This window comes from Drosophila miranda, chromosome 2 (genome assembly GCF_003369915.1).
Source record: "Drosophila miranda strain MSH22 chromosome 2, D.miranda_PacBio2.1, whole genome shotgun sequence".
NCBI lineage: Eukaryota > Metazoa > Arthropoda > Insecta > Diptera > Drosophilidae > Drosophila > Drosophila miranda.
In genome coordinates, this window is record NC_046675.1 from 24100002 (window position 1) to 24122702 (window position 22701).

Sequence of the window (22701 nt, forward strand, 5' to 3'; positions counted from 1 at the left end):
AACTAAGGCTATATGGGCGAAGCCAACTTATTGGCAGTTGCTTGCCAAATGCAATGAATGAAAATTGCACAAAAACAGAAAGAAAAAATAAGGAAAAAGAGAAAGACACAAAGAAGAACACAATTACCGCAGAGAGGCATTCACAAGGCATATTATTGATTGGCAACCGCAGAGATACTCGTACACTCAACCAGAGACCAGGCGACACAGATGCAGATGTAGATGCAGATACAAATGCAGTTACAGATTCACATAGTGACTAAGGCTCTCTCTCACTTATGACGATGATGGCTACTGGCTCTGGTTCTGGCTCTGGCTCTCGGCAAACGTTTTTGGCTGCCATTGACATTGAAAATCTGGCAATTTGCAATCATTGCAATTAGTTTTTATTCCCTGTCGGACCTCAACGCGTCGCGATCCAAACCGCTGGCCAGAACTTTTCTCATACAAATTATTGCCCAGGAATCGAGGAGAGGAATTTGTGCGCGAAATTATTGGGTAATTTATAAACTGAAAATGACAAAAACGAGCGATACGAACGAAACGGAACGGAACCGTTTTCAAGGCTTGCATAACGAGAGGTTTGTTCGTTTCGTTTGAGAAATGTTAATTATTTTTCGCGCATTTCCAATTTCTCATCGTGCGGGACGGGAACGGGAGTGGGAGCGGGAGCGGGAGGGGGATGGGGAACGGGACCCTGAAAACGTGAATTGCAATTGCTAATTGCCAGCCGATTATTTATAACCGTGTCCGTGCATTTGCAAAGTTCAAATGTGCGTTTGGTCGGAAGTAATTTGCTCGTTTAACGCGTCTATAAATAGGCGCCCTGATAGCGACGACAATCGTTGGGCCGCCCCGCCAAAGCTTTCGCGTCAGCACTCAGGGGGCAAGGTGGCGTATACGTAATGGCATGATATGAGCCCCGAAGGCGAGGAGTGACGATGGCGTGGCTTGTTCATGTGTGTGCCTATGGTTTGTCATTCTCTTAGCAAGTGGGTCGCACGAGAGAGCAGCGAGGAGAGTAGCCTTGCTCCACATTGCTCTTATGGGCTGCCCCCCATTGAATCATTGAATGTTCAGGTTCTTGCTAATCTCTGGCCGGGAATGGGAAATGGGCTGTAATGAGTATCTATGATGCACGGAATACAAGTACTTGCGGCATCCAGATCTCTTGAATCGAAAGTGTAAGTCTGGTCTCATTTCTAACACTCTCCGCGGCTTGTTTTTCATTCAATCCAAGTCAAAACAAAGAAGAACAAGAAACAGGTTGTAGTGGAATACAATTTGGAATATGCACGAAGACTTCCTAACTAAGGCATTGCTCCTCGAAACTTAGAGCTGTAGTTAGAGATGAAAAAGGATAGAGTTAATGCGAATACTCTTGTTCCATTCAATTGATTATCTTGTTGTCGCAATTGAAAGTAAAATACTTTTCCAATGTTGCTAAAAGCATCGGGGTACCTTTTAGTCGAGATACTCTTGCACAACCTTCTTTTTTTGCTTTTATACTTTTCTTTGGCAGTCTTTTCAATGTTTGTGATTAGGCCCCAAAGACACCCATTCCTCTTTCCATTTCCAAACGCAATCCCATTCTCTGCCACATTAATCATGGCAACATTTGCCATGCAATTAAGCAAATGAAGCCTGCATTTAAGTGCTGACAATGATGATGATGATGATAAGGGGACTTCGACTCTGAGTCGGGGTCTTGGGGATGAGACTGGGTGTTGGGACAGGGGAAATCTTGACGAAATCATTAGTCTAATGTGGTTAGTCGAACATCGATAAGTGAGTGTGCCCCAAGCAGGCACCTAATGCGCATTTAATACCCCTTTGAGTCATTTGAAATTCAATCGAGTCGCTGGCTAATATTGCCAGCCCCCCCGCCCGCTCTATCAGAACAAAGAACGCAACGCATTCGGTTTCAATTGAATTCGAGTGGAGTCGGGTCGAGTGGACACTCATTTCTGGCAATTCATCAAACCCGAATCACAATTGAAATGCAATTTTCTGATTTTCTGATTTTGTGATGTGGCAAATTAAAAACCGGCAGTCGCATATCACAATATATCGGACAGACAGCAAAAAACCCATTGACGCAGACCGCAATTCAATCAGTCAACGTCGTCGTGGCCTTTTTCGTCAGTCTTATTGGCCATACACTTAAATGGCCAACAAATCCCCGACACCGGCCAGCCGGCCAGCCGGCCAGCCGGCCAGATGTCCGTTTTCAGATTTCAGGCAGCCCAAGACAGCGCGCAAATGTCAAACGTATTCCGCCATAATTAAATTATAAATATTACAACAATTTGTTGCTTTCTTTGCGCAACAAACAAACACAGCACACCACACAGTTCATTTAAGTATTTTGAGCACAAATCGCCTGTGTGCGAGTGCCAGTGCGAGTGCGAGTGCGAGAGGGGAGGAATTGCGCATACGCCACGTTGCATGGCCAAATGAAATCGCATTGAAAGCCAAACGAATTTGCATTGAAAGCGAACAAATAAGTTCGGTTTATGGACACAGAACGAATGTGGAATGCACTTAAGAGTTGGATTTCCGCTTCAAAATAACAAATTGGATTTGGGGAAAACATTTACATTGAGATGCCAAAAGAGATGCCTCTTGAACCGTTGGTATTATTTGGAGGAACCTAAATAAACGCGAGTTCTGTACTAATTGGATAGATCCATTTAGATCCTCTCAATCCTCTTCATTGGCAATCTGTTATAGAGTCCAAATGAACCCTTCCTTTTCCAAGAGTATATCGAACAAGGCGAAAAGTTGCGTATGTCATGCGAAACGGCATTCGTTGAATATAATTCCTCGTGCTCACTTTTCCGGCTGCCCCTTAACCCGTTGCTACCTATCAACCTTAACCCCACACACCGCTCCCCTCACTTCTGTCTGGGGGTCGCCAATCACGTGTCGCAAACATGATTTATTTCGTCAATTTATGCCAAAAGTGTAAAACGATTTTCTGCCGTGCCAAATGAAATATTATGACGGGCACTATCATTTACATGTGTTTCACAGCCTCCCACTTTCCGCGTGCGTGTGTGTCTGTGCCTGTGTGTGGGCGTGGCATTTCGTTTAGGAATGCGACAGTTGACTGACTAAAGCCATCTCATTCACTCAGTCAGTGGCCCTCTCTTTCTAACGCACTCGTGCCATCTCTGTTGCTCCGTTTGAATGTGTTGGCATTTTGCAATTTAGCAAAAAGGGAAATTACATTTAAATTGAATTGTAAACCGAATAAATTGTTGGATGTTGAAGAGGTGTTGGCTCGGGGATGGTTTTTGGAGTTATGGGATGACTGAAAGGGGGTTAAAAGTGTGAGTGTGAGTGCGAGTGTGTGTTCTGTAAATTTACGATTGAACTGTGGAATGGCATTCGACTGTTTCTGCGGGTGCTCTTCTGAATAATTTAGCATTTGAAAGTTATCAGTCTATACATAAATACTGCTCACCATGAGGGCTTTTTCCCAAAGCTCTGGGGAGTGGAAATTGCAGAAAGAGAAAGGGATACAAGGAGCTAGGCGGGAGAGTGTTGGTAGTCAATTAGTAAATGTTTAGAAAACTTTATCAATTTCCCTATGGAATCTTCTCCAATGATTCATGATTTAGTCTCTTTTCCTTTCCTTCCGCCCGAATTCGATTGGAAGAGCGCTGCAGCTTTAAATGTATTTTTGATTTAACATTGTTTATTGTATTTGGCAACAAATTCAAATGTATTTATCATGGCCAAGCCAACGCACACACAAAGTACGAGTGTCTGCAGAATAAAATGGAAATGAAAATTTTAATTTATTTAGCATATGGAAATATTTCCACAAAGCCGACACAAAAACCCAAAGCACACACACAAAATTAAAACCCGCATTTATACGTGAACGAGTGAACGGGTATTTCAACAGCAGCTATGGGATGGTACGCAAAGAGGTTAAATAAAACAATTCTATTTAATCTGCCTGATATGTATATCCTACATAAGAGGTTGGGTAAACATATAGGCCATGGCAATGCCCGTAGAAATACGCAATGGATTGCCAAACCGCAAAATGGCAACTAATTAAATTAATGGGAAACAAATGCGTGACCAGGATTGGAACCCCCTGACATACCAAATCCAATCACTCTCCATCCAAATACGAATATGAGTAGGAATGTGTATTTGTAGCTGTATCTGTATCTGTTTCTCTATCTGCGTCTGCATCTGCGGGGAGTCAATTAATGTTGTCCAAGTGGATGCTGATTTAAGTGCAATTAAAGTGCAAATTCTCAAATATTTTTTCTGCTGATATGCCAGTTGTCCGCCCGTCCGTCCGTCCGTCTTGCCGGACGGTTCCATGCGATATGCAAATTAAGCAAATGCCAGCTAAGCGCAATGCTAGTCGTATACGTATCTGTATCTATGGCCAAGTACGAGTACAGATACCCGTATCCATAAGATACCAGAAACCAGACGGCCAGACAGCGACAGCCACATACAACTTTTATCGCATGTGCATTTTCTTAGCCCACGACGCCAAAGACGATAAATGCAAATCTTGACAGTTTTCTTTAAAACATTTTTATTTATTTTCGGTTGCATTTGCGTTTCGTTTCGTTTCGTTTCTTTTCTTTTTTAGTTTCTTCTCTCTTCAGTTTTGCTTCGTGGACGAACAAAGTTTCTTGGCTTTAGTTTTCATTGTCTGGCGGGTTGTCTGAGGGTCTGTGGGGCCATTCGGAAGCACGTTTCGTGCTCGCACATCCGCCGTAGTACGGCAGTAGTTGCAGTTCCAGCGGAAAGATACAAATGTATCTCACACACAAATGGGCCATCTGCCACCCCCTCACTGCCAGCCATACACATAGACATAGACAGACCCCAGCAAGATTGTCGCAACGACTACGGCGACAACACGCCATTACATTTCCTTCAAAGTTGTCCAAATACTTTGAAGCCAGTCTGGAGGTGGCTTGAAGGGTAAAGTTACGGCACTTTTTAATTATCGCTAATTATGGAACTCATCTTAAAATTCATTCCGTTGAAAATGCTGTCGGATGAACGACAGTCTTTCCTAATTGAAAATCTGATTTAATAATCGATTAAGAGCGTTATCTATCTGAGACAGTTGTCGATTTTTCTAAAGTCCATATATCTATGGCTGATATATTGATCCCAATTGTAGGGTCTCAGTTCTAGTTTTTGTTGCTTATCTTTTCCCTTGATTACATACTCGTTGAAATGTTTCTTCATCTGCAATATTGCGTATACTTTTTCCGCGTACTGTACACCCTTTATTTTATTGAAAAGATCTGAGGCCCCTCCATTCGGAGATGGTTCTTTCCTGCGAATAAACTCACCCATTCAGAAGTTCCCCCATTCAGAATAAATGTACGTACGTTGACAGAACTACTCATCTGCATTACAAATAAGTTGCAACTCTTATAATGCAGGGAATTAATTATAGCGGAATGTTTATTAATCCATCAGATCCATTTCGCGGACGATTACTGCTTCCGTTTGGGATCGGGTTTGCCATCCCCTGTCAAGGGCAGAAATGCTGTTCGAATAATTGTGTTTTTCCGCCCAGTACCATACACAATCTCAATCACAATACAAATCTCAATATCGATTGGTATTTACCTGCTCATACATAATTCATGGCGATGGGGATGGGTGGGGTGGGTCGTTTAATATGAAAACCAATTAATTAAACTCTCAACAACAAGCGTCTCGGCGGCAAGCTTAGAAATTACTTAATAAATTACTTTCATTAAAGCCACAAAGGAAAAGTCGAGCCAGTCAGCAGGAAAGGGCAGAGCAGAGCAGGGCACAGCACGGCACCCACATCCACTCCCACTCTCCGTCCCACTTCCCTGCGTTTCTCCATCCGACTTTCGCCCTGGATGACACCGTCAAGGCGTTGATTTATATTAATCGACCCGCTTGTACAGCTCAAAGCATTATTTATTTGAGGCAGCAGCAGAAACAAAGCAGCAAAAAATATGCCAAGTAATAAATTGAGTGAAATCTACACATCGTATAGGGGGCTGGCTATATACACACATACATATATAATATGTATATACTATAGACGATATATCTGCATTGGCGAGGAAAGAAAATGCAAAATATGCGCTAATTTTTTATTTAAATTGCGTATGCCAAACAAACGGTTCGGAACGGAACAGAACAGAACAGAACAGAGGACCAATGTGCGACATGATTTATTGGCAAGAAGAAAAGTCCCCTCTCCAGGCAGAAAAGATGCGTAGTATTATTTTCTCGAGTGGGTCACAGTCACAGTCACAGCCACAGCGAAGAAAACGCTTTAAATCAGCTGTTCCCAATATTATAATAAAGCTGGGAGTTAAACGGAGCTTGGATGGGTTCTGGTTCTGTCGAAAAGCGGGCCAAGAAAATGCTGACTACAAATTGCAGTTGCCAGCCGAACCAAGAAGAAATTGCCTCATGATTACGTCGACTGTCCGTTGTATCCGTCTGTACTGTCCGCTTGTCCGCCTGTCCGCTTGGTCGCTGTCGGTCTTGGTCCGTCACGTCCATGTCGTCTGGCTGTCTCTTTGGGTCTCTGAGGAAATACAAAAGTTTCCAAATTTCTGCGCTATAAGCACGTGCCTGCTCGTGCCCGACTATTGCTCGAATGCTTTGCCAAAAATTCAGTCTTTTCCGTCAGCCAAAGTCAGAGAGTCGGGCATTCAGACATTCAGGCAGTCAGACAGTCAGTCGGTTGGACTGTCTTTTCCCCCTTTCGAAATTCACTTCATGTTAATTCTCTTTTCTTTGATTTTGCGTTTGCATTTTGGCCTGCCACTCGGGGTTTAATGTAATTCTTAAGCAGTTGCCTTTTCCTTCGCTGTGCGCTCTGTGCGCCCGCTCGAAATGCCTGCGAAATGGGGTTAAGCTGCCTGAATGCTGAATGCCAAATGGTAGATGCTAGATGGTAGATGGTAAATGGCAGGCACTGTACGGGTATTCGCATCCGAGTGCCATGAGGCATAGCCACCGAAATGGGTCACCTCGAGCCAAGCATTTTTCGGCGGTGCCTTCGTATTAGAATATATAAAACAGCACTCGAGATGCAGATGAAGAAACCTAGAGAATAAAGTACCATACAGAGGGTACTAAAGTTTCTAATTAACCAAAGACACATCTATGTAGGATGTCCATACCCTCTTATGAGGGCCTTCCTAATGGCGTTCAATCATCATTTTCCATAAGTAAAGGCTCATTACCATTAGACTTCCTCTGCAGTAAGCAGGGCTTGCCCATCCACACAGTCCCTCCCCCAGGGTCCACTCCTTTCCACTCATTAGGAGCGCATCCCGAAAACTCATAAGCTCCCGCCTGATTGATAAGCAGTTAATAATAATAAGTGAGCCTCGACTAAAGAACGGAAGCAGGGAGCAGGGAGCAGTGCAGGGTGTAACTGGGTTCATAAATGCACCGACTGGCCATACATATAATTTGACACACACACACACACACATGAACATGGACACGGACACGGGGCACATGGCACGCAAGGTAGGGCCCCGTCCCCCGTCTCGGGAACCGGACAAAGTCCAAAAACTCTGCAAGCCATCAATGTAATTACGGACATGGCACGCAGTCAGCGAGTAAGCCATGGCCCCATACCATTCCCCCTGTCCCTGCGCTGCCCTGCCTGCCCATCGCTCCAACGATAATGACTACACCTCAAATTGCATAGTGGAAAAAAAGAAATACATAGTAGACTCGAAGAGCGCCTAAGGTTTCCAGGCGAGAGATCAAAACGAAACAAGGAAACGATGACGTTCCGAAAAAACAATAACCCCAAATGGAATAAAAGGAAAATGAAAATCAGACAAACAACCGAATTAACAAAAAGCAAAAAAAAATATAGCCACCAAAGAGCGTGGAAGAGAGGGGAAGACAGGAGAGGGACATAATGCGAGTTTAAGTGCATGAAATTACAAAAACTGGCTGAAGTTTTTCGGAAGGGTTCCTCGAGAGTCGGACTGGTTCGGGGACTGGTTCTGGGACTGGGACTGGGTCTGGGACTGGCCTGGTGCCCTGTTTGCCGTGGGCTTGCACCCTTCTTCCTTCCTTCTATCTCCTTCTGCCACTCCTCTGCGGCTACTGACAACTAATTTCGTACCTCGTGTTAGTTAGTTGTTCGAGGAATACAGGCGGCAGGGGACGAAGCGGACATAGAAAGGTTGCATTTAAATAATTGCGGAAGTTCGTTCGTTTGAGGCTGACATTTGAAATGCAGAATGTATGCACAGATGTGTTTGATTGGGTTGCTGTTGCTGTTGCTGCCTGGGGGGTGGAGAGGGGGGGGAGTGGCTGGGGTTCAATGTTGGTCGTTTGCTTATCTTGTAATTGTTGATTTAGTGTGCGTGTATGCGAGTGTTTGTGTGTGCTGTGTGTGTACTCAATTTATATTTTTGTTCATTTCAGGTTCGATGGCAGTGCTGCGCTGCATCGGGCCGGGGTATGGGTATCGGTATGGGTGGGGTAGGGATAGGGATAGGGGTAGGGGTAGGCGGTAGGCGGTATGTTTGCCCGCCTGGTTCATTGTTCGATCGTGGTCGCTGTCGTGGTTCGTTGGCGTTCCCGGCGCGTGACAAATGACTTTGACGTTGCATTCGCATATTATCGTTAATACACTGCGTCCCACACGTACTCGTACACCCCATCAGAAGCACATGTACGTTGTACTTCTATACAGTGTTCTGATCATTTTATTTTGCAACTGTTTTTGGTTTCTTTCTAATTTCTCTTTATAAAATATGTCTTAGAAAATCCCCGTATACATTAAATATTTACGCCTGGCGTACGAAGAAAAGTTGAACCCAGTGTCTGTCTCTAGATCTGACTCGGGATCTGCTTGCCACTGCGGGTCTGGGCCTCCGCAGCGTCCTACGTAGCCATCAATCCAAACAGCCAAACAGTCAATCCCCTTCCGAATCAACAACAAATTGAACTGCCGCTGTTTGTACAAAATATCGTATCTACATACCCGTACTCGCAGATACATCTATCTTGTGTTGTTGTTGCACGGCACACTACCACCATAATTGACAGTTGTGTCGGCATTTATTTATTTTTATTTATTTTCTAGACAAAATACCAACAGACAGACACACACATAAATATTGAACCTGGCAGTGCAGTGCACTGAACCGGTCGCTAAATTTGGGCCCAGCTTTTTACTAGGTTCAATGTAACCCCACGGGGCTTCCACCTAATGTAGGCGCACCCCTCTAGTCAGAGTCGTGGATGGTCGTGCCGTATGGAGCGTGTGTTGGCTGAGAGATAGAGGAGGATGGGGTGCAGAGTTCGGGGCATTATCAAGGATTGATAGTGTACCCTGAACCTGAATAGTCGGGAAAGCAGATACAGATAGATACAAATGTTGTGTCAGTTGCACTGATTGCGCATTGGAGAGTCTTCAAAGGAGAGCTGAGCGGTGCTTATGAGCCCTATGAACACTGACAAGGGTTTGGCGTAGTTGAAAGCAACTTAAGTGCCATACAAGAAGAGCCCCATTGCAGGGACACTTCTAGTATAGTGCGATTCAGAACTATGTGGAATTTGGATCGAATTTGGGAAAAAGTATGCTCCAGCATAAATATTCTACTTTGAAGATCTCACAGGGTAAAACCTCATATTTCACCTCATTCGCGGACTCAATGCCTGATAGTTATAGATGACACTGTTCTCCACTCTACTTGTCTCCCTCTCCACTCTTCCATCTCGCTGACAGGCTCTCTCTTGGGGACAACAGCGGACACCAAACGTCAATTTGGCGTTTCTGTCAGAGCAAACTGTCGCATCCGCTGCCGTGGAGGGGGAGGGGGAGAGTGACGGTTAGAGGTGGAAACTAACTAACTAAAGTGTCATACGCGCTTGATGCCAGACTAATATCTGCGAGGCGAGCCGAACCGAACCGACCCGACCCGAACCGCCGCGTCAGCTGCATTTGACACTTGTGCGTGGTACAAGTATTTACGATATGCCTCGGCAACTCGACCGATTTCTAGCGATTCCCTGCGATTTCTTTGTTTATAATTTCAATGGATAGAATGGTGGTGTTCCTGCCCTTGGCAATCTGTCGACCACCCTGTCCGCCTGTCCGTCTATCTGTCTGTCTATCCGTCCTGACTTTCTGCCTGAGTTTCTTCCTGTCCCTTGCCAGTCCCTGTCCTGGCACTGTCTGTCTTCTTTCTGGGACTGGTTCTGTTTCTGGGTCCTGTCTCTTTTATGTGCTTCCTCGTTATTTTGGTTGACAATCAAATTCTAACGAAATTGGATTCCCTTGTTCTTGGGCACGCTCTGTCGGGCCCTGAACTCCTCACCCTCGTCCTCTTCTAAAATATTAAAAAATGGCAAATGGAAAATGAAAAAATCAAGTAAATTGCCTGCAATTTCAATTGTTTTTCCTCTTTGTCCAACAACATGTGTGCTGGCAGATATTTATTTTTTTATTCCCGATTTGAACCCAGCATTTTTAATGCGAAAATCATTTCACAAATTGTTTGCCAGCGATATTTATTTTTCAAAAGCAAAATGTAGTTACCGCTGTGCCCCGGGGACGATACACATAGTACTATATGGAGAAGCACCCGTCTCCATTCTATTATTTCAGCTGTCAGACATTTCGACACTTGAAATTGAGCGCGTGTGATATTTTCATTTCGAGGCAGGGAAAGGGTCGCGCTGTAGACGAGTTTGTGGGAGATATGTGGATATGCCATGCCTCCAGCAAAAAAAAAAAAGGGAATATAAAAAGGGAGCGCAAGAAATTTGCACAACAGGAAGCTGTAATTGGCCCTGGAGCGCTTAAGTAAACAGCGCCAAAGCCAAAGCCAGAGCCAACCCAGATCCAGACCCAGACAGGGAAGAAATATTGGAACAACAGCAGCTGTTGGCTGATAAGGTCGCACCCAGAGCCAGGACTGGGCTCCTTACACAATGCCAACTGATTGCCTTCTTGCGTGTTCATTCGGGGTTTCCTTTCCTGCCATCCAGTAAGGGTGAGGCTTATTAATTATGACGGACCATGAATTGATAATGGACGAAGTCCCAACAGGGCCAGCAACGGGAGGCGTGCACCGACCCTCACATGAACAACATCAGCGGCAGGCCATATGCACTTGATTGGTTTAGCTATAGATAGATAGATGGCCTAATGGAAACTACATATGAAGCATTTTTAGTATAAAAGTATACAAGTTCTCTCAAACGAAAACGAGAACTAAAAGGAAATGGTTTGAAATTGAAGAATAAAATATAGCACCAGAGAAGAGCATTGCAATATACTGATTGAAACCAGATTAGATGTTATCATATATATAACTAGTAGCTGAGCTGGCAAACCATTTGCCGCAGTATTGTGAACTATTTCCGTTGCTCGGAACGATGTTATTGGGAAGCATGAATTGAATGTGCGAATGGACTTCAGGAACAGGTTTGAGTCTGGATCCGTGCCAATGAGCAAGCCAGTCAATGGTTCTAGCGGTGTCTCAATTATAGGTAGCTGCACTTTCCTGATGAGTCATACCATCTGACTCATGTTTGAATTTGACCCAATGACAATGTGGACATTCTTTGCCCATAGCAACAATCAACAATTTCGGATGAGCGGAATGCGAGATAGATATACGAAGCGTCGTCTGCCATTTTTTCTGTGAGTGTCAATTACGTACCTTCGTGCTTGAGTCCGTTCCAATTGTCCTTGTAGAATTCGTTCATCTAGTGCCTCTTGTGTTTGAGATTCACGCAATTGCGACATGCTCACGCGCACATTTTCGTTATTTTGTTGGATTGGTTCTTCTATCCTTTCTTCTCTACTATTTCGCATGTGTCTTGCTTTATTCGCTTGAAGGCCCACTGGCATTGTTCGCTATAACAAACATTTCATAAAAATCGGTCGAGCCGTTTGTGAGGAGCTCAAAAACAAACAGCGTGACACTAGATTTGTATATATTATAATATATTCTATGTACCAATGCTTTACAGAGTCTAACTAAATGATGAAGCCAATACACCCGTAAAGTCAACATAAATCGATTGAATTTAAAATTAGAATTAGAGATATTTGTAATTAAGGCAATCCATCATGGTCCGTTCCGATTACTTGTCGGATAGACTATGTTTTATTTCCCGTTTTAAAGGAAATCACGAAGCGTCGCACAGTGGGGCCTGAGATGGTGAATGGTTCCATTCCCCCTCCGTAGGTGAGATCAGACAACAGCTGGCAATGTCCCCGTCTCTTTCTCAATCGCTTCTGGCAAGAAGGGGGCCTGTGCCTGGGCAACATCAAAAGCCCGTTCGAGTGGCGGCTGCCACTTTTCAAAAGTGCGAAATTAAAACAAAATGTTGCAAGATGCTGCGGGCTCTGGCACTGCCTCCGACTCCTCTCCGATGGGGACTACACCTCCGACTACGAGTCCAACTCCTCCTCTGACTTCGTCTTGGGCTCTTTGATCCCGTTTGGCTGATAAGCCGAGGCGGACCGGGCTCTTCACATCATGCGTAAAACGGCGTCAAAATGCAAATGTTGCGCAGGAAACTGCCGGCCCAGGCAGCTCCGCTCCGCTCCCCTTCGCGCCCATCTCCATCCACATCCCCATCCCCATCCCATAGTCAGGCCGCAGCGCAAATAAACATTTTGCGTTTTAATTTATGTTGCAATGTTTGTGGCGGTGCGGCTGTTTGGCCGTGTGGCAGTGTGGAGCATTTTATTGCACATTTGCTCGGGGCCCACATTGCAAAATTTATCATCTACTGCACACTAAACGGGCAAAATGGGGGCAGCTTTCCCATCATCATCAAAAGCAGCACCAACGGTGGGGGGGGCACATAAGTTTTCCGCTCTAAAACTATGTAAAATATTTGGTTATGAAAACTCTTTTATACATATTTTTTGGGAATGGCAGAAATGTTTTTGGCGGTGTGGTTCGATGCCACAAAATTGCTTCTTTCTATGCTTAATAATATTCTGTAGAAACCCTGATGGATAGAGGGTTTTCTGTGGGTAAAAGCATTGATAGATGCCATTTTTTATTGAATTTAAAGAATGCGCGCTATTTTGTATATAAGCCCCGGAAATGTCTGGCTAAATCTTTTAGCAGTGGGCTATCCGCAAAATCTGATTCCTCGCAGCATATACCCAATGCAGGTCCACAAGTTCTTGTAGTACGGTCGTCGCCACCCGCAGGTTAATTGTGCAGAACCTCCTGAACAACGGTCTCATTTAAAATTGAAATGTGAAAATAATGCAAATTAATGTTAAGGTAACATTTTGTTATGGCATCGCCGATAAACAACGGCAGTGGAGTGCAGCAGCCTGTTTGGACAGTTGCTGGAAGAGAGGCGGCAGTCATCGTCGTCGGGCTGACGGACACACCTTGCGCCATATAGGGATACACCTCTCGGAGATCCTATGGCAGGGAAAGCGGTTCGTGCATTTGGATGTGAATGTGGATGTGGACGTGGGCCTGGGACAAGGACAACAGCAAGTACATGTTAATTACTTGTGAAAATATGCAACAGACGGCAACGGCAACAACATCAAGAGCACGAGCAAGAGGCAGAGTCGCCAGTTGCCATGAGGTAGACTTTTTTCACACCAACCGACTGGCACTGGGACCTCTGATCGTACTGGCCCTTTGTTGCAGCTCTGCTCGTGTGCCCTTCAAAGTAAACTGCCTGGACGGACTGCCTGAATTGGCAGTTTCTGAAGGCAGGGGTCTCTCTACCGGGTCTCTCCCGGCTTGCTTCCGTTTCTATTTCGGTTACGGGTCGGGTTGGACCTGCCTGGGGTTGGCGTGTGTGTGTGTGTGTGTGTGTGTGCGGGCATACTAATTACAGCAGCCCCGAACCCATGCCCGACGTGCCGTACCGCCTTACTGCCGGGTGGATGTGGATGTGGTTGTGGATCTTTAATCGCTTCCCCCAGAACCCAACCTTTTGGCGGCGCTCATTAAGCGAAGGCAGCCGCACAGAAAAACCAGAACAGAACCGAACAGAACAGAAAACAACTTCAAATCACACGTTGTACACATTTGTTGTTATTTTTTATTACATTTCGGGACTGCTGCTGCTGCCGTTCGTGCGAGTATCTTTCAGCCAGGCCTAATTGCTTTTTATGACAGTCGAGTGAATATGATAAATCTTTCGCCCGGCCCCGACATTATTTCGACATTTGTTTGGCTAGCAACATTCTTGGCAATTAAATTTATGTTTGTATTTCTCCCGCTTCCTTCGCACCACAAAATACTTGACATGTGTTGCCTGATGGCACTGCCACAGCCACAGCCACTCCTCCAACTATGCATTGTACATACATACATACATACATCCATCAGGGCATCCGTCCAACCATCCCCCACTTTAGACGCTTAATGAGAGGCCAAAAAGTGTCAGCTGTGCAAGTGCCTGACATTTATTTGCAATTGGCTTGAGGTTTGGACTTGGTATTGAGACTCAGACTCAGACTGTGACTGAGACTCCCATTCAATCCCAAGTGGGTCACATGGGAAGCGAAGCCCTTCAACGGCTTAATTTTTGTCGAGGGTAACTTCTGCGGGTGTTGCGGCCAATCAAAGTGTCCCACTTCAATTGGATTGAGTGTTGAACAGATTGGGGCAAGTGTCAGGTCCGTCATCAGTTTCGGAAAGGGGAGGTCTGAGGAATGTATAATTTAATTGAATACTTTGTGGGTAGCCCATTGATTTAACCCGTCGTATTTTTGACAGCGTTTTCTGCCTAAAAAGTGAGTTTCGCCCAAAATAAATACAGCTCACACTCTGTAACACACACATCACATTAATCTCAAAACAATTTCTCTTTCAGCGTGTTGCACTTTTGAGGACTGGCCAAATTAGCATACACGAAGGAGAGCTGTGAAAATGTTTCGACACATAATAAACTTGACAAACAAATATAAAGTCCTCAGGGGCATGATATCGTATGGGACGCTTTGGCCCTGCGGCTGTCTTATCGAGCAGACGCTGATCGAGAAAAAGACATTCCGAACGTACGACTGGATGAAGTGTGTCAGGTGGGTCAGTGGTATCTGGTGGCCTGGTCCAAGTCCACCGCTAATTGGCTTTCTTGCTGCTTGTTGCAGGTTCAGTTTATTCGGCTTCTTCTTTATGGGCCCCACAATATATGTGTGGATCCGATTGGCAGGGGTTATGTGGCCACGCACGGATATTAAGTCATCGCTGTGCAAGGCGATCACCGAGCAGACCGCCTACGATCCGATGGCCATCAGCTCGTTTCTCTTCTTCATGACGCTGATGGAGGGCAACTCATATGCCCAGGCCAGGCAGGAGGTAGGTCTCTGGCTACGAGTAATGATCATCCTCCCACATCGAGCGATCTGTCTTCTATTCTATGCGTTTTGCTTTGCTTATTACTTTGCGGCTTTGTCCAGCGTCCAATTAGTTATCGCCTCGCTAGGCTGTGGACTCGTTCTCAAGATTATTTATTTTGAAATTGGGTCTCTGGTTTCCCGCTCCCCTCTCCACTCTCCGTTCACTCGCTCGCTTGCCGCAATTCGGTGTGTGGGTTTTGATTTCGGAAATCCATTTTCTCACGACAGATACAGACAGTCGCCGCCGTATCTGTATCTGCGGCCCAGCATCTGTGGCTGTGGCTGTGGCTGTAATGTAAGCATGCATAAATATCACCTGTCTGGCTGTCTGTCGCTGGCTCTCTCTCTCTCTCTCTCTGTCTCTCTGTCTCTCTGTCTCTCCAGCGTGTGTCTGCCACCATCTCGGTTTCCATCTGCATCTCCATCTCAGAGTCTGGCCCTGTCTCTGTCTCCGTTCCGAGTTGTCAACATTGATTTGTTGGCTTTGCGGCCATACTTTGAGATACTCGCACTCGCCTGCCCCCAAGTCTGTCCGAGTCACCATCGTCACAGTCGCCGTCGCCATCGCCTTGCAACTGTCTGTCCGTCCGCCTGTCTGTCCGTCTGACTTCTATATCATTAGAAACCATTTATCTTGATAAATGTAAATGTTTTACCATATATTTATGTCAAACGTGCGTTGTCTCATTTGCTCTGCATGCGTTGCCCCTAAAGATCTATGGCCCGGGCTTCCTGGGGTGATTGGCTCTGGTCCGGGTCCGCGAAAGAGTTATGTGAGAGGCCAATGAAGATGTCTGCGGGTCCAGGCCGCTTGATCTTCCACTGAAAGTTCTTCAGAGGAAATAGTGCCACAGAAGATGCCACAAAATAATCGTACACATCGTACACTACAAACCACTACAAACCGGGTCTAATATAATATTTAAACATTTGTTGAAATGCAAGCTTAAATTGAATCAAAAATTTTAATTTACCCAAAATGATTGACAACTTATGCAAAATTTTAAATGAAATACAATTGAAATCCATTATTTGCGTGCAATTTGCAAAGAGCTCAAATTCAACTGCTTTTTGAATGGATAACCAATCGAAACCAGATTCCTTTCATGGCTACAGAATAGCCAGGGGCCAATTCAATCACTTGAAATGCTAAAAATCAGGTTACATTTACCCCAGATTTATTGACCTGGCTTGCCCATACTCTACCTCTACTCGAATAATTTTAAAATAAATTATTTCCATGCGAAATATTGCATTTGAATGGAAAATTGTGCAGACACAAAGGTTGGGAGTTTTATAATTAATTAGCAGTCCAGACCCCCGACAACTGCTGCGATGCTGACTTTTAACTCCGCTACGCTCCGTGTCCCCTGTCCCGAATCCAGAATCCCCTAGCCATGGATATCATTTACAAATTTACACACAATTACGGGCCTGTGGCAGTGGCGATGGCGATGGCGATGGCGTAGAGTAAAATGTTGGCAAAAAGGGAAAACTTTCCATGCCGTCAATGCCTTTTAATTAACAGCATTAACAAAAATGCCACGCCCTGGTCTAGGGCCCCTGCCCCCTCCTGGCATATGCGTGAAAGTGGAATAAAACCAGAAAACATTTTCACAGAGAGGAAGCCGCAATAAATACAATTTTAAAGGTCTCCTAGAAATGCTCGCCCGACACTTAATTACAATTTTCCGCGCTGGCATTTTCCAGCCAACCAGCCCCAGCCCCAGCCCCAACCCCGACCACTTCACACATTATGTCATTGCTCTCACTCTCCCCGCGGACTACTTCTTCTCGTCTCTCCCCAGGTTAGCGATAAATTCCTGGACGCCTATAAGGTGGGCGTTATTTATTGGCCCTGCGTGCAGACGGTGAACTTTGCCTTTGTCCCGGCCCGGAACCAGGTCGTGTTCACCTCGTTCTTCAGCATGTGCTGGACCACGTTCCTGGCCTACGTCAAGTTCCTGCATCTGCATCCCACCGTCGACGTGGACCACCATGCCGTGGACATACACTTCCTAGAGATGTGAGCAGTCCAGCCGCAGTAGAACCCAAAACACAATTAAGTCTACCAGCTTCTCCCAGCGATAATGTGATCAGACACGCCACGCCCACCAATAACACGCCCATAGTGTAAGTTAATGACATGTCATTTCTCTTATTTTTTCCTTTCACATTTATTTTGTTGTGCGCCATTAAAAAAAAAGTATAAATATGTGTATAAAACAGACATTAACTGCGCCTGATAAATGAGTTGTGATAAGTTCGAGGTTTTTTCTACGTCAAATTGAATTGTTCCAACGCGGCGCTGATTGCAGTTTCTGTTTTATTTTTGTAGTTTATTTTATTTACCAACTCGCATTAAAGTTGATAATTAACGATGGCCTGTGTTCTGTGTTAGAAACATGCTGCGGTTCTACATGTGGTCTCATGGGCAATGAAAATAACGATGGGCGGATAACTCTCAATGGCCATGGCGTATCCTCCTATGGACTCCGTAGTTCATAAAATATGTACAAATGTACATAACAGAGGGCAACCTAAATGAATTCTTTTGAATAAAGCAATCACAAAAGAAAGCAAATCGAAGCTGTTGCAGTGGGATAGTTATACTAAAATAAATAACTAAAATATATACTTAATTCATAGTGAAAACTTTACCAACTGTCAAAACGACTGGTTGCATAAATTTGCCTACTATTGACCCGCATCAGCATTTATTAAAATTAATATTTATTTGTTGTTCGCTTTTTTTGGCGGGGATCTGGGTTCCATTAAAATGAATACGTAACATCTATGCATATTATACACATAGTAAATATATATGTATTGTATGTATGTATATCTGTGTGGATTTGTGGGTTCGTTGATGTGAAACTGTGGCCTGTGGCCTGGGGCGTGGGGCCTGGGGCCAGGGGGCAGGGAAGAGGGACGTGGGACGACTACGAGTACCTAAGTGGTCGTGCTGAATGCGAGAGCTGAATGCATAAATAATGCCGATTTAGATTATTCTGAAACAGAAACATCATCTGGCAACGGTCTGGTCTCTGGTCTGCATTTGGATTTGGATAAAAATGCGGCTGAACAGAACAGAGCAGAACAGAACAGAGTGGTGGCGCTGCTGATGACGAGGCCATAATCAGCCAAATTAATATGGAAATTTATGCTGAGAGAAAAACGAAACCGCAAAAGTAAACGCAGAACGCAAACCCAAGCCCAAACCCAGCCAAAACCCTAACGCATGTGGGTTCTGTTATCAGGAAAGGAAAACGTGGCGCACTTCCTGGTCGGTGGGCCCCCTCTCTCTCTCTCTCTCGCTCTCTCTGCAGTACATCGTCAAGCTGTGAAAAAACAATTGGAACAAAAGTTTCATTAAATTTAGCACAGCCCTCGGCTGGCAGGCCAATTTCCTATCCGCCCAGCGCCCATTTCTCAGTGTCTTACACTCGGATCTGCCTTCTGGAGCTGCCTGCGCCCTGCCGGCTCGGCATCGGCGCGCCATCGTTATAGCTGCTTTATAGCGCATTAATTTCGAAAGTAGCGCTACGTGTGCCAAAAATCATTAGCAACGGAATTACGCTCAATGAAATGCAGTCGACGGCGCCGTCGACAGTAGAAGGAAAACAAAAAGGGGGAGATAATAAAGCGTGGCCGGGACCGGAGACCGGGGTTCGGGCCGATGCCGGAACAGGGAATCGGAGGAGGTATGGGTATGGGTATGGGTATGGGTATGGGTAAGGGGACGACTGCCTGACACCCGCCCGGCAGCCGCTGCTTATAAATATACCCTAACGACAAGTTAAATGTTGAGTACAAAATGCTGAGGCCAAGGGTTCCTCCCATTCCCATTCCCACTTCCATGCAAATAAATAATATCAGACTCTTTCCAGGCAAGACGTACTTGGGCCTAGTCGAGTGCCTGTTAGGGATTTTACAGTCGAAATTAACACTAAATCGTGTAATGCACTGAGCAGATATTTTTAGATATGTATATCTTATGCTTGCAGATGGTATGACACACTCGGATGTACATGTACTTGCCACTGTGCCCTCGCGTGTGGCAATCGAATAGAAATAGAAAATGGTAATGATTAGCCCTAGATTCGTGTGCATTGTAAGTCGTTATCTTATCGGGCGGGCGAGTAAATCATTATCTGATAATAGGCTGAACTAATTTGCCAAATGAAATTAGGCAAATGGAGCTCAGTCAGTGAGTCAGTTTGGTTATAGCGGGGCAGGAACGAGCACACGGCCGTATGTTCAAGTCCAAGTCCTTTGATCTGGTCAGTGAGGATAAGACGAGGCGGGCAGAGCGGCTCTACCAGCCGCGACGGATGCGCTGGCTAAAGTACATCGTCCTGCCCGCCGTCTTTGGGTTTATTCTTCTGCTGATCCTCTGCAACGTGGACTTCTCCTACGACGATGACGATGACGATGCGGATGATGCCTTATCCTCGGCCTCGGTGGACAGTCATCAGTGGTGGCGGTTGGTCGAGGAGGAAGGTTTGATTGTGGTCAACGAGCTGGAGCAGATATATAACCAGAGCGAGTGTCCAGCCGAAACTGCGCTTTTTGTGTCTGGATACAAGTTTCCGAACGGCAGCCTGGACGGGGACTTCCTGAGTGGCAGCTTCCGGCTGCAGAGCCTGGAGATAGCCGACTGTGAGTTGAGACGCATAGTAGACGGCACCTTCGACCAGAGCAAGCAGCGCGGCCTGATGACCCTGCAACTGAGGAACACCCAGCTCCAATCACTGACTGCAGCTGCCTTTCGGGGACTCCAGCAGCTTCAGAACTTTACGCTGATCAACGAGGAGGAGTCCTTTGAGGCGGAGGGCTTTTTAGCGCCACTTGCGAGTACCCTGCTCAGCGCTAGGATCCATCAGAGGTACTCGGACAGAGTCTCCTACTCAGTCAGTGACTTCTTTGGAGGCCAGAATTTCACTCAGTTGAAGTGGCTCGACCTGAGCGGCACTAACCTCGGGGAGCTCCTCGTCTGGGATTCTTTCGGCTGTCTGCCCGCCCTGGAGCGACTCATTTTGGTGGATTGTGGTATTAGCCAAGTAGAGTGGAACACATTTCCCAATTGTTTCAGTTCGTTGCGATACTTGGACCTGAGTGGGAACCCACTAGAGACAATCAGTGGCAACTTTCTGGCACCCATAGAGGAGCAAGGCATTGAATTGGAACAGACTGGCAGTACCGCGATGATGGACTCGGATTATGAGCAGGACATGGCCTATACGGAAGTCTATAGCACAGCCCAAATCATGCCCTTCACTCAAGAGATACAACCCTTTGTTCCTGGTGTTCGTACCACGCCCGCCGTTTCAACAACAATTTTAGAGACTGATAGCCCGACATGGACAACGGAAACGACAACGACAACGACAACGACTTCGGCACCTTTGGGTTGTCTGGAAGAATTATGCGAAATTCTCAACTGCACCGATCTCGAGGGACGGTCCAACGAAACGCGGTTGACCTACAATGCATCTCTTCAGTTCAAGGATCTAAGTAACGCTGTGGTGCAGGTCAGGCTCTCCCACTTGCAGTCGCTTCAGTGGCAGCTGGTGTACTTCTCCACAGCCTCATTGAGTGGCTCTGTGGAGCAGGAGAACACCGAAGAGAGCACGGAGGACAATGGAGATATTGTGGTGGCGGTCCCAAACCTGGACTGCGGCACCCCATTCGTCTTCTGCGTGGTGATGGCGGGAGAGAATGTCACCTCTCCACTGAACTGTCGCTCGCACAAGACCCTGAACTGTGTGAAATACTACACGCAGTCCTGGTTCGAGGCAAACAGCGGCCTGATCATAGGTCTGGGAATAGCGGGCATTCTCATCTGTGTGGCCTTGGGCATGCTGATCGTCTACGTGGCCCTGCGACTGCAGCCGACGTGGCTAAGGGGTAGCCGCAGATTGGTCCGTCCTCTGAGGGACTCGAACACGATGTTTCTGGTGCCGAAGGGATGCCAGCAGGAGGAATACGGCTACCAGGGGTAAGTTGAGTGGCATTCTCTCGACACCATATCATTTAACATAGTGTTTGTCTTCCAAAGAGATCCCTCCTCTAAGAACGACAATTACGACTACGTCGCCTTCCACCGCTACCTGGAGCAAGCGAATCTCTATCGAACGGAATCGAATAAGTATATTTCCCCGCCCCGGGAGCGGGCTCCGTCCGTGCCCCCCTCCAGCGAGGCAACCGCCAACAAGAACTATGTCTACGAGAGCTTTGAATTGTACGAGGAGCTGCCTCCACACGTCCCTTGAGCCGGCACAAATATTCGCTCCATATCGCAGTTATTGTTGTGAGTAATTGATTGCTGATTGTCAATAATGCCTATTGGCAGATCTAAATTCATTAAACCGATAAGGTTTGTACGGGCAATAGACATAGCGAGCCATAAATAGGCAGAGTATCCCAATCCCAGATAGGTTTAGAGGCCCTAATAAAAATCGGAGTAATCAAAATCTACTATCAATTTAAGGCCACATATAAACCAGGGTTCCAAAGGAGCTAAAGCTAAATAAAAGATATTTTTACCCACAACAATATAAATTCGAATTAAAAAATTGAAACATAAAATAAAAACACAAAGTTATCAATAGAAATCCGTAATTTCGGGGAATCAAACGGATCGCTGGGTATCTGCTGGTTTTTTATACATTTCACGAGTGCCCGCAAAGTCGTCCAGAAGTTCCAATCGTTGATTTTGAGGTCCCAAAGGCTCCAAAAGAGGGTTCATACCGTCACCTGGCACATACTGAACACAAAATGGCGGCGGCTATAGCTGAGAAGAAGTTGGGGTACAGCTTAACGTCCTTTAGGATCTGCAGACCCGTCCCTACCTTCTAGAAACTACATGCATATTTGGGGGTCAGCCGATTACCTTCAAGAACGGGAGAAATCGGCAGACCTTCAGCTCCTAAAGGCGGTCCAGAACGTTACTCTCCAAGGAGAGGCACGAGGCCTGAACGGCCCCAGATTCCTCAAATAGTTCATGCCCAACCGCAGGTGTACCAGATCCGGTACCGATCACACGAGTCAGCCACCCGCATCAAGGGCATCCAGGGGCATCAAGCTGACCCTGAGATGACCCAACTGCTGTCTACCCAGCCGATGTGGCATCCGCCTCCCCACACAAGTGCATATAGCGAGGATCCAAGTAAAGGGGCAGCAACTGGCGGCGCAGTCTTTTCAATGTTAATGCTTTCCTTGGGATAGCTGGAGAGGACCACTACGCAGTAGCAGCTTCTCGGTGTAAACATCTTTGGCAAAAAGATAATGAAAGCTTAGAAAAACTGAAAAAAAGTAAT

The 22701-nt window shown here is 45.9% G+C and overlaps 1 protein-coding gene across 3 annotated transcripts; it reads left to right on the forward strand.

The window, feature by feature from the left end:
* Window positions 1-380: 380 nt before the first annotated feature.
* LOC108157613 (mpv17-like protein) lies at window positions 381-21976 on the forward strand. Of its 3 annotated transcripts, none has more exons than XM_017289742.2 (4): window positions 381-498; window positions 14854-15061; window positions 15131-15338; window positions 17188-17609. In XM_017289742.2, the coding sequence occupies exons 2-4, from the start codon at window positions 14910-14912 to the stop codon at window positions 17407-17409; spliced, it is 582 nt and encodes a 193-aa protein (XP_017145231.1). In that variant the 5' UTR covers window positions 381-498; window positions 14854-14909; the 3' UTR covers window positions 17410-17609. The 3 variants fall into 3 exon arrangements, with proteins under 3 accessions (XP_017145231.1, XP_033245428.1, XP_017145233.1); XM_017289744.2 differs by having other exon boundaries at window positions 496-581; XM_033389537.1 differs by lacking the exons at window positions 14854-15061; window positions 15131-15338; window positions 17188-17609 and adding exons at window positions 19387-21380; window positions 21441-21976.
* Window positions 21977-22701: the final 725 nt, after the last annotated feature.

Coding starts and splice junctions, on each gene's coding strand:
- LOC108157613 (XM_033389537.1), top strand. CDS start 19,636: ATGTTCAAGTCCAAGTCCTTTGATCTGGTCAGTGAGGATAAGACGAGG. Junction 21,381..21,440: donor GAGGAATACGGCTACCAGGG/GTAAGTTGAGTG, acceptor TGTCTTCCAAAG/AGATCCCTCCTCTAAGAACG.